Here is a 14,128-nt window from a genome sequence, read left to right on the forward strand (position 1 = left end):
TGGTGGCGACGTCGCGGCGTCGTCGGTACAAACCTCTGACGCCGATCGATATGAAATGAGACGATACGTCAAAATCAAAAAGCGGTTACTCGGAGTTTATCACTCGACAATCAAGGCCTCTGGTTAGTGAAAATTATCAAGCAAGCGCATGAAGATGCTTAAGGATCACGAACTCTTCGTACTACTGTGTGAAAAACGCGGCCTCAAACCACCTTCCGATGTCTTAGAAGCTATCAAAAATGCTAGGTAAGTCGCATCTTGTTGCATCCGACACGACGTCGGTAAGTGCCGCTATTTCTCTTACCGGCGGTGACCGCAGCAAGCTTCGGCGCCACGTTTGTATGGAATTAATTCATTTCCAGGTGTTTCAATCGCCAGGTTCGGATTTTCTGAGCCCCTACTCAGCAGGGCCCGCGCCTGAATATATATTATTTTACTTTTCATGAATTTCAATTGGATAAAAGTACTTTGACGGATCACTTACCAGCGATTCAATACTTCACTCGATTACTCGACAAACCGAAATTATCTTATGCCAGCGAAACTTGAATTTCGTCTTCAACTTTTCTGTATAATTCTCAATAACCTTTATTGAAATTTTTCTGCTACAGCATTATAACGATTGTCTCGAATCTTCCGACGGTTTGAATATAAACATCAATGGAACCTGACGAACATTCGCGACGAAAATACACTACGCTCCTTATTGCAATAATTATTATTTGAAATAATATATGACCATACTTTTTTGATTTTAGTGCGACCGGAGAGCTCCAGCTTTCCCGCGTTTCAATACTGGTACCGATCTGCGAAGTTATTGCTCAAGTATTGATGTCTAGTTCAGCAATAAAGCGGATGGACCTGAGCGACTGCATGCTAAATCTGTCGAAGAGTCTCAGTTGTATTTTAAACGCTCTGTGCGAGGGCTCGAACATGACGTCGCTGAATTTGAAAGGAAACAACATCCACGGTCCGACTGTTGCCCAGCTAGGACAAGTACTCGTTCACAACAATACGCTGAAGTTGTTGAACGTCGAATGGAACAGCTTGGGTTCACACGTTGATTCGTTTACCAAATTTTGCGACGGTTTAACTAAAAATCACAACATAGAGGAATTGGATTTACGTTATAATCAGATATCCCCGTATTGCGCCGAGGCGTTGTGCAAAGTTTTGAGATTGAACAAGTCTTTGAAAGTTCTCGACCTCGCGTGGAACACTATCGGTCTTCAGGGAGGGCAGCTCCTCCTAACCGGAATGCAAGAGAACAAAAACATAGTGAAATTAAATCTGCACGGGAATTGTATACCCGCGGATATAGTGCACTTGATAGAAGAGCGAACCCGTAGCAATCAGAGTCGAAGAATGATTTCTGTAACAAGCATGACCAAAGAAATCGAAAAAGCCAAATCGTTTCTGCAGGTGACAGATAATAAAGAGAAGATCGTCTCGTTCACGGACAGCGACAGCACAATTCAGAGCCGTCTGAAATACAGGAGAAAAAAGAAAAAACGCGTCGAATTATTTAAAAAAGAAATTCCCAGCGGCATGACCGATGATTCGATGGAAAAAACTAGTAACGAATCGGACACGAATTCTCTGACAAACCTGCTCGTTCCCGCGGAGGAAAATTTGAAAAGAGATGAGCCACGGAACGATATTTCCGGGGACGATTCCAGGAAGAATAATAAAATATGCTCGAGTTCCGCCGATGCTGCGACGAATAAAATAAAAGAACTCAATCAGATATTGCAGGACCGTACGACCGCGATAAATCTCTTGACGAACGAAGTCGGGGTCAAAGCTGCTGAAATCGAAGCCGTGAGATCGCAAATCGATCAACTGCGGACAGAACTGGAACGGGTGAAAGAAGAACGCGATAAACTAACCGGTGAAAAAACAAAAGAGATTCTTGACTTAAAGGAAAATCACAAGGAAATTGAGGAGGGTTGGAAAAAGGTTCACAAAGAACTGGAAGATGCGTACCACAAAGCGTTGTTGCATAAAAAAGAATACGAGGTAAGGATCCGCCGGTATGAGAGGGACATACACAGGAGTTCGTTGGAAATATCATCGCTGAAGGAGAAAATCATTTCGATTACACAAACTTACGAGGATCTAGTATTAAAGGATAAAACAGAGATGCACAGACTGAGAAGAGAGATTAAAGAGCGTGAGAGCAGACACAAAAACGAGATTAGCATTGTTAAGAATACCTTGAGAGACACGACGCAAGCTTTAGAAGACTGCCAGATGCAGTTACAAAAGAGCAGGAGCGAACTCAGGGACGTAACGGAATCTCAGTTGACTTTGAAGGCGAAAATCAATGAGATGGAGCACCTAAACGTGAGGTACTCACGGTCAGAGGAGTCCTTACATAGAGTTAAAGAAGAGAAAGAAAATCTGGAGGAAAAGATAGAGGAAAGCCAACGCACAGTGAGCAGTTTACAGCGTCAAGTCGTCGCACTTCAAAGCGAACTCGTCGAGCCTCAACGACGGTATGAATTGCTCAACGATGAGCTGATCCAAGAGAAGGAAAAGACCGGTAGACTTAAAGAGGAATTGGCGGAAGAACGGGAACGGGCCAAGGAACAAAGTATTCAAATTCAAAAAATGACCTTGCAGATAACTGCCTTGAACACGCAAATCAATGACATACGATCTAGTCACGCGGACACGCTCAGGGAAAGAGATAAGGAAAGAACACAGCTCAAAGATATTATTGCCATGAAGGAACGCGAGATTAACGATCTAAAGTCAGTACCACCTTGATCACCTCTGAATATTATCGACAAAGTCAGTCGTGCTCATCGCACACCACAATTGTCTGAGCAAAAATTAACGTATATACTCAACGTTAATTAATCATACATGCTAATATCAATACGCAATTAAACCCTTGACTGTCGGTGACACACGCATGAGCAAAAAAACGTCGTGCCACTTTTCTGGCATGGCACATATTTGGGCATTCGAATAAACAACATGTTTTTACTACATCGATTTCATTTCAAGGTCGCTGAATTATAGGATAAATCCATGACGTTTTATTTCCAACACACAAGTGGCACGAAAATCTCATTTTCGCCTGACTCCTAAGGGGTTAATTGCAACCTAGAAGATAATAGTGTAGAAATTAGAATTTAGCATTTTTACAGTGTACCTTTACCTTGAATCTATTTTAACGATGACATACTTGTTTCTTTCAGAGCTGAAGAAGTCCAAAGAGCTGGTCAGCTTTACGCGGCATTCAGTAAATACCTCGGATCCAGAGGACCAAATCCAGTTTTATGACAAAAAATGACCCGTCAGTACGTAATTAAAGTGTTGACATAATTTTCACGACAGCCAGGTGCACGTTTTATACCTTTATATACACGTATTTATTATATACAAATTTATTTATTCTTATACTACAATTTTGACGAATAAACGCGCTTAAAAAATCGACAACTACCCTCGTACGTCCTTTAAAATACGCATCTATGTTTCCCAACTGACGTGCAATCTTTAATGCGAAAAGGTGTAAAAGACTCGACGGCTGGATTCCCTTCATTGTAGCAGCTTAAACGTACCAAGAATCAACTATAATGAGTATTAACGCTATTAGAATCCAGTTGGTATATTGTTCTTCTGTGTATTGTCTGTTTCCAACATATAATGGCTGGAGTTCCATGTAGAGGCAGGAAGTTTATACGTGCCAATGTGACTGAAAACGTCTTACAATTTGCTTTACGCAACTGGTTTCAAACGAAATTGTTTTGCGTCACAAATTTTCGTTGTGCCTACCTTCCATTATGATCCTTCGTAGTTATCTATAAACAAATAATTCCTGGTTATAAATTCACCGATCGGCACGCTTGCAAGACGAACGAAATTTGCGTCATCCTAAACAATGCCGAACCGTTTCGCTCGCGTCATTGGCGAATTATATAAATATCAACAATTATCGCGAAGAATAATTTAGATCGTGAGTTATCATCCTTTCAACGGAAATAATTATTCTTCGTGTAAATACAAACCGCAGAAATTGTTGTTTTAACCTTGCTTTTACCACTAACCTGCAGTAGACGTCAATCAGAAAAATTATCTGTGGCCATTCGTCGCATTCAATCATTTCCTTTCCACGTATAGCATACGTACTGAAAAATTAATCCATGATCGATTCACAGAACTACAGTCGCAAACATTATACAGGGTCAAGAGTTTCGAATAGTTTATTCAGCGTTCGCTTCTATACGTAATGCTTCATACGTGGTTTTCGCTCGAAACTACCACCCACGATAATGCGAAGAGCCAAATGCGATACAGTTCGAATTTCCAACTGATTAGACAGGCCGAGTTTCATCAAATTTCACGAGCCCGCGGATTCGATAACGCTGTATCATTTTACCTGTGAAATTGAACCTCTGAATAGAACTCAGACTGGGATAATATACAGCAGATTATTTTTAACCAAATAACGAGTTATATTCATCATAATGAAATAACTGAGCAAAACATCGAAAATACTGAAACCGCAATTTATTACAAGGACACGTTGATTTTAGTCATGCATAGATCTGGGAAATGAGAGCGGTAAACATTACAGAAACGGCAAACCACGTCATGTCCATAATCGCTGGTTCGACGGCATTGCAAACCCATGCACACAGACAATCGCCGGTGAATTTTCCCGAAACTTGTGCAGTCATCGACCATTTCGTACTACTACGCATGATTCATCACTTTGTTCGGTAATTTATTTTATCATTATTATTCAGCTTCCGCTTCGAAGAGTTGACGGACAGATTGTACTTCTGACTGATTGTAAATATTACGATTGAAACCGTATAACTTACGTAAGTTGAACTTTGCCTGACGCACAAAGGGGCACGTGCTAAGAATTACGTATTGTTTGTATGCAGGTCTTAAAGGGGGCTTTGAAGAACTTGATGTGTTTGAACAGAATTCTGCAACTTGGCACATTCTCCTGTGTTTTTTTTTTTTTTTTAACAGGAATCAAAAACCAACCGCTACTTGGAGTCAAAATCTTTTTAATTCCAATTAGCTTGTTAATATATGTAAATATGGACGTGTGAAATAATGTAGTCCGTAAATTCATTGCATGAAAAGAATGCGAAAAGAAGCGATTGAATTTTGTACTTTTAAATTTATTGAGAAAGATGTCGATTACTGACTGGAATTGCAGATTTTGCGTAAAGAAGAATGTTTTTTTCTCCTTTGAGCTGCTAGATATAAAAAGACCTGAACCAAAAGCAAGATTGAATAGAACTCTACTTCAACCGTATTTACTTGACGCTATTCCCGTTATTTGCAAAAATAATAATTTTTAGCAAAAATATGTTTGATTTTGCTAAATACTAAAAGGTGGTTTTGCTGATTTTTATCAGAATCTACTACATTTAAAGTTAAATTCAGCCAAATTAATGAATCATTTTATAGAAGTCGTTACATACGTCGTGTGGTTTTTGGTGAACGAAGAAATTCACCTTTTCGTGAACGAATAATAACAAGGTATAGAAACCGCGTCAATTGAGACGAAAATCATCAGAATCCATAGATATTACCGGACGAAAAATCAATGAAATCCTTCCAGCAAGTGTGTGTGCGAATCTGCGTTCGTAGATCAGACTCTCTAGACCTCAAATCTGACCTTTTATTCTCATCACTCTTAACAGAACAGAAAAAAGTGGAACGTTAACAGAATTCCGTCTACAAATCTCGCCTTTCACAACGACATTGTAAATACTCTGTTATCAAAGAACAAAGATATCCCAATTATTCGGAGATACATCATTTTAAGGTGCAGTATTGCGTATCCCTTCAACTATAATCAATGTGAAATGTCGTACACTTATCTCAAACGTTGCATCACGGTCCCTGTTCAAATAAGACATCTCGTCGGTGTAAGTTAATTTTGAAAACTGGCCATATATTGAAGGAAAAATGTTCAACAACCATGCGTACGTCTGACATGATACAAAAATGAGACGATCCGAATGCGGTCGTAATAAGTATAGGTACACAAGATACGAGAACAATAAAAACTTGAACGTACCTGGACAAAGTCTCTTCTCCGGTATATCTACGTTATATAAATCTACGCGTATCGCATCAACGTATTTTTCGTCTCGATACCCTTGTAATCAAATTCGAGGGAATCGATGTCACATGCTCAACAAACTGATATCAAATAACAATTGAAAGATCTGGCGTGAATCGAACTCCAAGGTGCACAACAAATCCCTCGATACCTGGAATCGAGCAGATAACCGTTAATTTAATACAAAGGATCACGTTCACCGCGATCACTTTTATTCCGTACAGCAAATTTTCTAATCTACACGGCTCCTTTTGTCTTGGGGAAAAAACAAACCGCATTAATCCGATTGTCAGTCGCGGTTAGTTTCTGTCATGGTAAATACCAACCGCGACCACCGGAGCATGCGAATATTAGAAACGTCTGTCGCTACAGCCTCTCAAGTTGATTGTGAGACTATATTTAGAGACAAGCACAAGTTTGAACTTTGTCGTTTCAATGCTTCGCAACAAATTTACTATTCAACATGCCGAAGTTAGTGACGTTACTGTGACGATTCATGTTGAGTGAAAACTGTAAATTGTGATAAAATAACACACGGTCATATTTTGAAATCCAAATTTCTTTGGATGCATTGTAAACTTAAAAATAGCGAATATATTCCCAATGTTTTGTTACGATAACGTTAACAACTTCAACCTCGTTAATATTTAGCTCCGCACGTGGTTGTAATAAAGTAGAAACGTACTATCGACGTATGTACGTATCCAATAAGCTGAGTTCCACGCATATCATTGCGCAACAATAAGTTACAATATAAGACAATATCGTGACATTGACGTATACGATCAGCTCCGTATTTCCAGGAACGAACATCGTATATATACAGCCGATACTTACGTAACCCGAGGGTAATGGGGGTCTCTTGTATACCGCACGATTTGAACGAAGTAAAAATATTTTATTGCATATTGTATCTATTACTGCAACGAGGCGTTCTAAGGTCGGACAATAATAAAAACTGTCCACTGTGTAACATTTTTTTTTAGTTTATTTTTTTATACTCAAATACCTGTAAGCTATTCAATGTTTAGAATAAAATTTACTTCTCACGCCGATGGGAAGAGAGATTGTTAGGCGAGAATGAAAATGGAGACGAAAAAAAATTTACACCAATGTATATAGGTAATAAATAATTTTCTTTAATAATTTAACTTGTGGTTTATACAATTTCGGCTTCATTATAATATAAAATACATGGTTTCGAGACTAACCTATATGTAGATGCGTTTGTATACTTCATTGTATACTTATACATAAAGCCAATCAAGGGATTTGTTGAGGCGGATGAAAAAAAGGAAATATTATTATATTGCCTAACAAGAAGGCAAACTCGGAGGCAAAATGATGAAAACAATTTCAACACAGTCTCTCTCTATATTTACCCCGGTTGCTTACTAAATTTACAAGTGTCGAGAGATATTTCTCGCTCGACGATTTTGTCAATTGTCGTTTTAACATCGTGTTAGATAAGGGGAGAGAGACGCGTGTGCGTGATGAATGTGTGACGATCTTGTTTTAGCTGAACATCACACTAACGGATCCCAGACTTCGGTCGAAAATTTCAAGTTTTTTTTTTTTTAATACACATCCGCTTCCCCCCAACAAATTCACCGTTTTCAGTTATAAATTATGTTCAATATACAACACAAATATTATAGTTGAACTGGGAACGTTTTGGCAGTACTTGCAGGATGCAGCAAAAGTATTATTATTTTTTTACATAATATCTTCGAAAAGTTTACAATGCGCGGATGCTTTTATTTATTCGACGATCAGCTCGATAGAGATGATATTACATCCGTGATATATGTATGTAGAGCAGAAAAATTTTTCTCAGGATTTTTAACTTGCTACGTATAAAACTGTATACCTACTACCTTATTGTTTTTCTCTTTTCTTAATCGTTATTGGGAAATGGAGACGAGAAGAACAAAGAAAAGACAATAAGTTGTAAAAGAGAAAGGAGAAGTCCAATAATATTTCGGAAGCATTTCGATCGCAGACCGTCAGATACTTTCTATAGCTGAAATTACACACGTAATAGTGACATCTCTAATATAGAGACGAATTTCCGTTAACTAATCTAAAGTGCGATTAAAAACAAAAAAAAAAGAAATGCATGCACGCACGCAAAAGTAATAATTACCTACACCTTATCTAGAAACTTAAAAATTTCAGTTATTAGCCAATGCTGTCAGTTTGTTTTTACATACGTGGGTGTACGCATAACTTGAATAATTATTATCAAATTACACAGTTGCGCAGTATACGCGCGCGTGTGTGTGTGTGTGTGTGTGTTCATGTTCGTCTTTTGTGTAACGACATAATATCAACTGAATTGTAGGTATATAGATATAATACATCTATTATCCGTCACGTAAACCTATATCTATATCTACACCTATACCTGCATACACATGTTTTATATTTAAAGATACCAAACAGAAGATCGATAGACGATATTATCATTATTGCTCTAATTTTAGTTAAACAGTTTAATTTCTCTTATTTATTTCCTACGGTTCAATTTTTCAGCCGATTTTTCGACACCTGTACGTTGGCAACTGTAGCGGATTCGACGTTTCAGAAAGAATTAGGAGCCAGCTATTTTTTTCGGGCTTACATATCATAAATCAATGAGCCACTTTTACTTGCTATTAATGTGTGTGAAAGATATACCTATATAATACAGCTAACTGAAGACGTGTAAATTTCAATTATTTATTTACTTTGCTTTACCCGTCTCTGTCACTTTTAGCATTTACACCTCTTTTCTCACAAAGCCATTCTCACCTATATAATATGAATGTGCAAAGATGAAATGAAGGTGAAGTTCATCGTCGAACAACTCGTTGGTTTCTGTTTGTTTCATACGTTCCTTCTTTTTTTTCCGTTGCTACGTCAGTACGTTATTTTACACTTTTAGCAGAGCTATTTTAGGACCTCGATGCGGAGATTTTCATATAATTTAAATAATGGATATAAACTGTGCACGTTGAGAAGTAGAAAAATAAAATGCAGCAACACAGTTTATACTGCAAGGAAACAAACGAGTGCATTCCATGGTGATTAAAAATTTACACAATGCGTGCAGACGGCAGAATAGAAAGAAGAAAACAACTATAGATTAATATTTTCATCGTTATCTGGCTGAGATTTTGCACCGTCACACTGAGTTATTGGATTTTCTAATTGTAATACATAACACGGTATTCAGTGCTTAAAATTTATTTCTTTTCATACTTTTGTCTTTTTTCCATCCCATCAAGGAACGTAGAAAAATATATACGAATTTTCGAAAAGAATGCCGAATGTATACATTAAGAAGAAGCCTAATTTCGTTTTCACCAATTTCAAAGCACCATATATATATATATATATATATCTTCAAACTAAAATTATTACCCTTGGAGATTAGCGACTGATGTAACTAGACTCTCAGATCGCGTTCACTCGTTTAACAATCAGGGTATGTATATGGTACCCTGACTCGCATGGGTTGAATAAAACACATTTTACCGTAACGGACGTTTTACAAATAGCGTAGAACCCAAATATCTAATTATCATAATGATTCGTTGTGTAATGTAAACGTTTCGGTCGCATAGAGACATTATTATGCTGCAGAATCGGGATGATGTTTGTAGTTTTTAAAACGTTCAACATTAAAACGGATTAAAAATAAAACGATTAGAATTTGGTAAAGAAAGAACGATAAAAGGAAAGTTGTACAATTTAAAAACGTTGTAATACTAGAGGTAGACTTCTTTCTCTCTGTCTATCGCGTCCCCTCAATTCTTTGGTTATAACAGAGTTTATACTATCGTTGTTGTTATTAATATTATTATTATTATTATTATTATCATTATTATTATTATCATCATTATTACCCGGTTCTCTAACCTATCGTTCACGCGATATCATGAGTTATATGTATATCGTACAGTGTGTAGAAAGCAATAATTTAATATAGTTCGTTATATTAACGTAAGCTACTTTTCTGCACGAATCTGAGATTATATTTGTTACGTCTTTATAACTTGTGAATGTTATACTATTATTATTACTATTATTATCATCATTAGATACTTTTCGCAATTTGTTCATCCAATTATATTAATATTATTATAATGTTTATTATTGTTATTGTTATTATTAGTATTATTATTATTCCGGTTCTTGACTGTGTAGATTAGTTTCGACATATTTTCTGTCTTATCCTCCTTTTGTTTTCTTCCTTGTATTTCTATTCCTTTTTTCCACGCACCTACTCGATTGGTACCGAATTTTTGTGTTTCGTTTCGTCACGATTCATTTCGTCCTATTTTATTATCATTTAAACAAGCGACATCTAGGAACCTGGCTCTAGTTGAGATTTGACGTCTGTCGTTTCCTTGCAAACTATCTTTACACGCATAACGCCTACCTTGCCTTACATTGCGGTTTCTATACAAAAATAAATCACTACTGTATATATCCGTATAATATATATACATATACCTGTATAAGGATTTATACATATTTTTATACCGATTAGGTACATATACATTATACGTAGAAATTTACCCTTAAATAAGTATTGGAAGATGCGCTATAACGATAGCAGTAGTAGCGGTAGTAGTAGTAGTGGTAGTTGTGCAACAGTAGTAGTAATGATAATATTAATATAATAATAAATCGTCAACGTCCATTTTTCTGGTGTTATTACATGTACTTCCCCGTATGTAATTCGCAGATTATGATCCCGTTAATAAGAGGAGAATCACGATGATACTTGTCGTAGAATCGACAAAATAATCACTCGGTGTAAGGATACTCCGTAATATAATTCCTGAGTGGTGCCGGCAATTCCTTGGTAGATATTTTGCTCCTGTTAATAGCGAGCCTCGCAAAATGTGACAAGGACCTGACCTCCTTGGCAATAGGTTTCGTTAGATAAATCTGACTGTATAGCTGCCCGCTGTGATCGACCCAAACCTCCTTCTGCTCCTTCATCTTCTTCGAGTACTCTATATAATACTCGATCATTTTAATAGGGCAATCGAACATCGGCATCAACGGCGCCATGCGGGGTTCGGCGTCGAGTCGAAACTTCCCGCAGAGGTAGTGAACCCTTACGGCCGTCGGTCCACGGGCAGTTTGAACGGAAACGGCGTACATGTACCGCTTGTCCGAGCTATCCCTCATCAGCCACGATCCTACCGGAGAATTGTTTAGTAGAGCGGCGCTCTGCTGCCAACTGAGACCCTCGTGGTACCATCCGGATATCTGGAGTACCCTCTGAGCGGCGCTGATTCTCTCCAAGTCGGTGCTGTTGTTCCCGGAGTTCCCGTTCGTTCCCCAGGGGAATGGCAGTACCCAGGAAACGGGAGTGGTCGGGCTGTTGTCCTCGCGATCGCAGCCGTATCCGGTATTCCCGAAAGCCTCGGGTTCGACGATTCCACCGCCGTGGAAGTTGTTCCGACTCCTAGAGCTGCTCGAACTCGGCACGGAGTTAGCTGTCGCAGTTATATTGACGGTGCACTGACCGACGTTCGGCGGAAGTTGGAGGGTCGCGTTGACCTGGATGACGGTTCCGGCAGCGACGGAAACCGCCGAAGATTTCGTCATGTTCGCCGGACCGAGCGACCCTGTCAGTTTCGGCACCTCGCCGTTTTTCCTCCGCGTCCAATCCGCGTAATCCTCGGCCTCGTGGAACCGGAAGTCGAAGGCGGTGCCCGCCGAGCCGGAATCCGCGGACGCCCGCGTTCCCGGAAGCTCCTGACACCCGCTCGGCGGTGGGAAAAGCATCGGATGGGGGTTCTGGAATATTCCCCTCTGGGGATTCGGCTCGGGGATCAATGCCTCGATGTTACGCTTCTTCCCCGTTGCGGTCAAATCCCGGGTGTCTCCGATCTGACTGTGAGACGATATCCGACCGTCGATCGGCGACGAGGAACGGCTGCCGCTTTTCCCATTCATCTGGGATTGCTGCTCAAGTTTCGGCTGATCGCTACGGAGTATCAAATTCGTGAATTCGTTTTGGTTGTTGTAAAGCGCGTCCTGCGCCGCTCCCAATCCGTGAATTATCGCGGGACCCTGGAGAATGGTCGGTGAGTTTATCACGCAGCCTCCGCCGTGAAGGTAGCCTCGGGGCACGAGAAAATCGCCCCCGCAGCTCGTCGAGAACTGATCCCTCGGCATCGACGGCATCAGCGACGAATCGCAGCATCCCGGTGCCGGGAATCGGTGTCGACAGTTTGGGCACATCAGAGTCAACATCCCGATATCTCTCTCTCGCTTTCCGCTCTCGTTTCAACTCCTCTCTGTCTCTATCGTCAAACGGACAACATTCCCTTATACGGCGTTGGTTAACGACCACGATGTCAGTCTGCAACAATGAACATTGAGAAAAAACTCGAGTTAGTTTTGCGTCTTGCATGAATGACGTGTTTAAATATACATATATGTATATGAAGACCGAATACGTGAATGATTATAATATTCTCGGTCAGCAGGAATAAAGAAAACGTTGAATACGAGTATATGATGTACGGAGAAAAATGCTTTACATTTTACGGGTTTTGATATAGTATAAATCAATTACGCATTGTTTGTTCTGTAAACACAAGAGGTCTTTTACCGATTACAGAAGATCGTGTCGCGTATCGTGCGACATTGAACAAGAAAACTTTTTGTAAACTTTACCGCCATCCGAGAATTCGAGTTGTCAACACGTGTGGTGATCGAAGCCACATTCGTCTCATTTTAACAATAAGTACAAATAACAAAGTTTCGGAAATGGATGAATAGACGATGATATACGGAACCATAAGAAAAAAAAAACATGAGACAACGAAGAGCGACCGAAGTAAAAGATTTCGCAATAAACACGCGCCAACTAATTTACCGTTATATCATACAAAAGATTGTTAAAACGAGTACGAGTGACAAACCATCGCATAGTTAACGTTTGGTAATTATCAAACTTGCATAGTTCAAAGAAGGACGTGGAGGAGGAGAAGATGAAGATAACTTTCCGTGAAATTGTCATGGCCTACAATACCGCCGCACAGCAGGTATAAGGGTTTATACCCGTAACAACGAAGAGTCAACACAATTCCCAAACTTCCAACAACTTTCCTCTATACCAAGAATCTCTCGCGGATATTTGAAAAACAAGTCGTCGACTTCGTGCTCGGGATTAAATAAAGAAAAACATTTGCATTCCGACATTTTTTCACGGAAAAGCTATTCCAAGTTGAACGTTTCGAATCTCACGTACGAAAATACGTGTCGTACAAGGTTCGGAATTCGGTTATTCGTTGTTTAACAGTTGACCATATTTGTTTGTTCTTTCTTCTTCAAATGATAAACAGTATTGAAAGTCGGAGTGCGAAATCGAATTTTTTAACTTCAAGCCTTCCGCGAAGATAGTTCGCCAAGAACGTGAAAATTATACATTTATTAATAAACTCAGAATTTACGTATTCTCCGAACATATTTATTGCTTTTCCGAACAAAAATCTCGTCACTCGATTCTATTTACTCATTCAAACGATAACTAATATCGACTTTCAGGAATCGTTACGTTTGTCCACATTGGCGAAAACAGAACACATCGAATATATAAAACATTTCCGAAAACATGGAATTTGAGGTGAAAAAAAAAACGAAAATTCCACGGTACAATTTCAGGTTTTCCAGTACTCAAAACAAACAAAAATAACGAGGCGTGTCGGGTTTGAAAATCGGACCCCTCCGCAAACCCAACAAGTCGATCTTGAAAAAAATAGTAGAAATCCTACCTAACAAGGTACAGAACTTTTTCTTTTTGTTTCAGTTTTATAACTATCAATAGTTTTTTGTTTTTTTTTTTCTCTCTCTTTCTTCCTCCTCGACGATAATAATATTTCGACGACGTTGAGGAAAAGAGAGTGGAAACGAGTTTCAGAGTGAGCCGAAATATTCTCAGGATCGGCGGGTCGCTCGGACGAGTTGGCCTAAACCAAACGGAGAAAACCAGAGTCTCTAAGCATATAA

At 39.1% G+C, this 14,128-nt stretch overlaps 2 protein-coding genes and 1 long non-coding RNA gene across 6 annotated transcripts in view; 1 reads left to right on the forward strand and 2 right to left on the reverse strand.

Annotated features, from left to right (window-relative positions):
• The first annotated feature begins 37 nt into the window (after nucleotides 1-37).
• Nucleotides 38-3,438, forward strand: LOC124174851 (leucine-rich repeat-containing protein 45-like). Its single transcript, XM_046554417.1, has 3 exons — nucleotides 38-246; nucleotides 759-2,756; nucleotides 3,210-3,438. Exons 1-3 carry the CDS (start codon nucleotides 149-151, stop codon nucleotides 3,292-3,294), a joined length of 2,181 nt encoding a protein of 726 aa, XP_046410373.1. The 5' UTR covers nucleotides 38-148; the 3' UTR covers nucleotides 3,295-3,438.
• LOC124174868 lies at nucleotides 3,366-6,528 on the reverse strand. The gene is made up of 3 exons (XR_006869018.1): nucleotides 6,062-6,528; nucleotides 4,062-4,393; nucleotides 3,366-3,815 (listed from the first exon to the last, which is right to left on the reverse strand). It is a non-coding gene; the product is annotated as an uncharacterized LOC124174868 (long non-coding RNA).
• Nucleotides 6,529-9,771: 3,243 nt separating this feature from the next.
• LOC124174853 (intraflagellar transport protein 56) overlaps nucleotides 9,772-14,128 on the reverse strand; it is a 62,237-nt gene continuing 57,880 nt past the window's right edge. For 3 of the 4 annotated variants that reach the window (XM_046554425.1, XM_046554424.1, XM_046554423.1), the window contains exon 2: nucleotides 9,772-12,476. In XM_046554425.1, the coding sequence (XP_046410381.1) occupies nucleotides 10,904-12,367 (1,464 nt within the window). In that variant the 5' untranslated portion in view covers nucleotides 12,368-12,476 and the 3' untranslated portion in view covers nucleotides 9,772-10,903. The remainder of the gene's footprint in view (nucleotides 12,477-14,128) is intronic. The other variant, XM_046554421.1, reaches the window with a different exon arrangement.

Source organism: Neodiprion fabricii, chromosome 2 (genome assembly GCF_021155785.1).
Source record: "Neodiprion fabricii isolate iyNeoFabr1 chromosome 2, iyNeoFabr1.1, whole genome shotgun sequence".
NCBI classification, from domain to species: domain Eukaryota; kingdom Metazoa; phylum Arthropoda; class Insecta; order Hymenoptera; family Diprionidae; genus Neodiprion; species Neodiprion fabricii.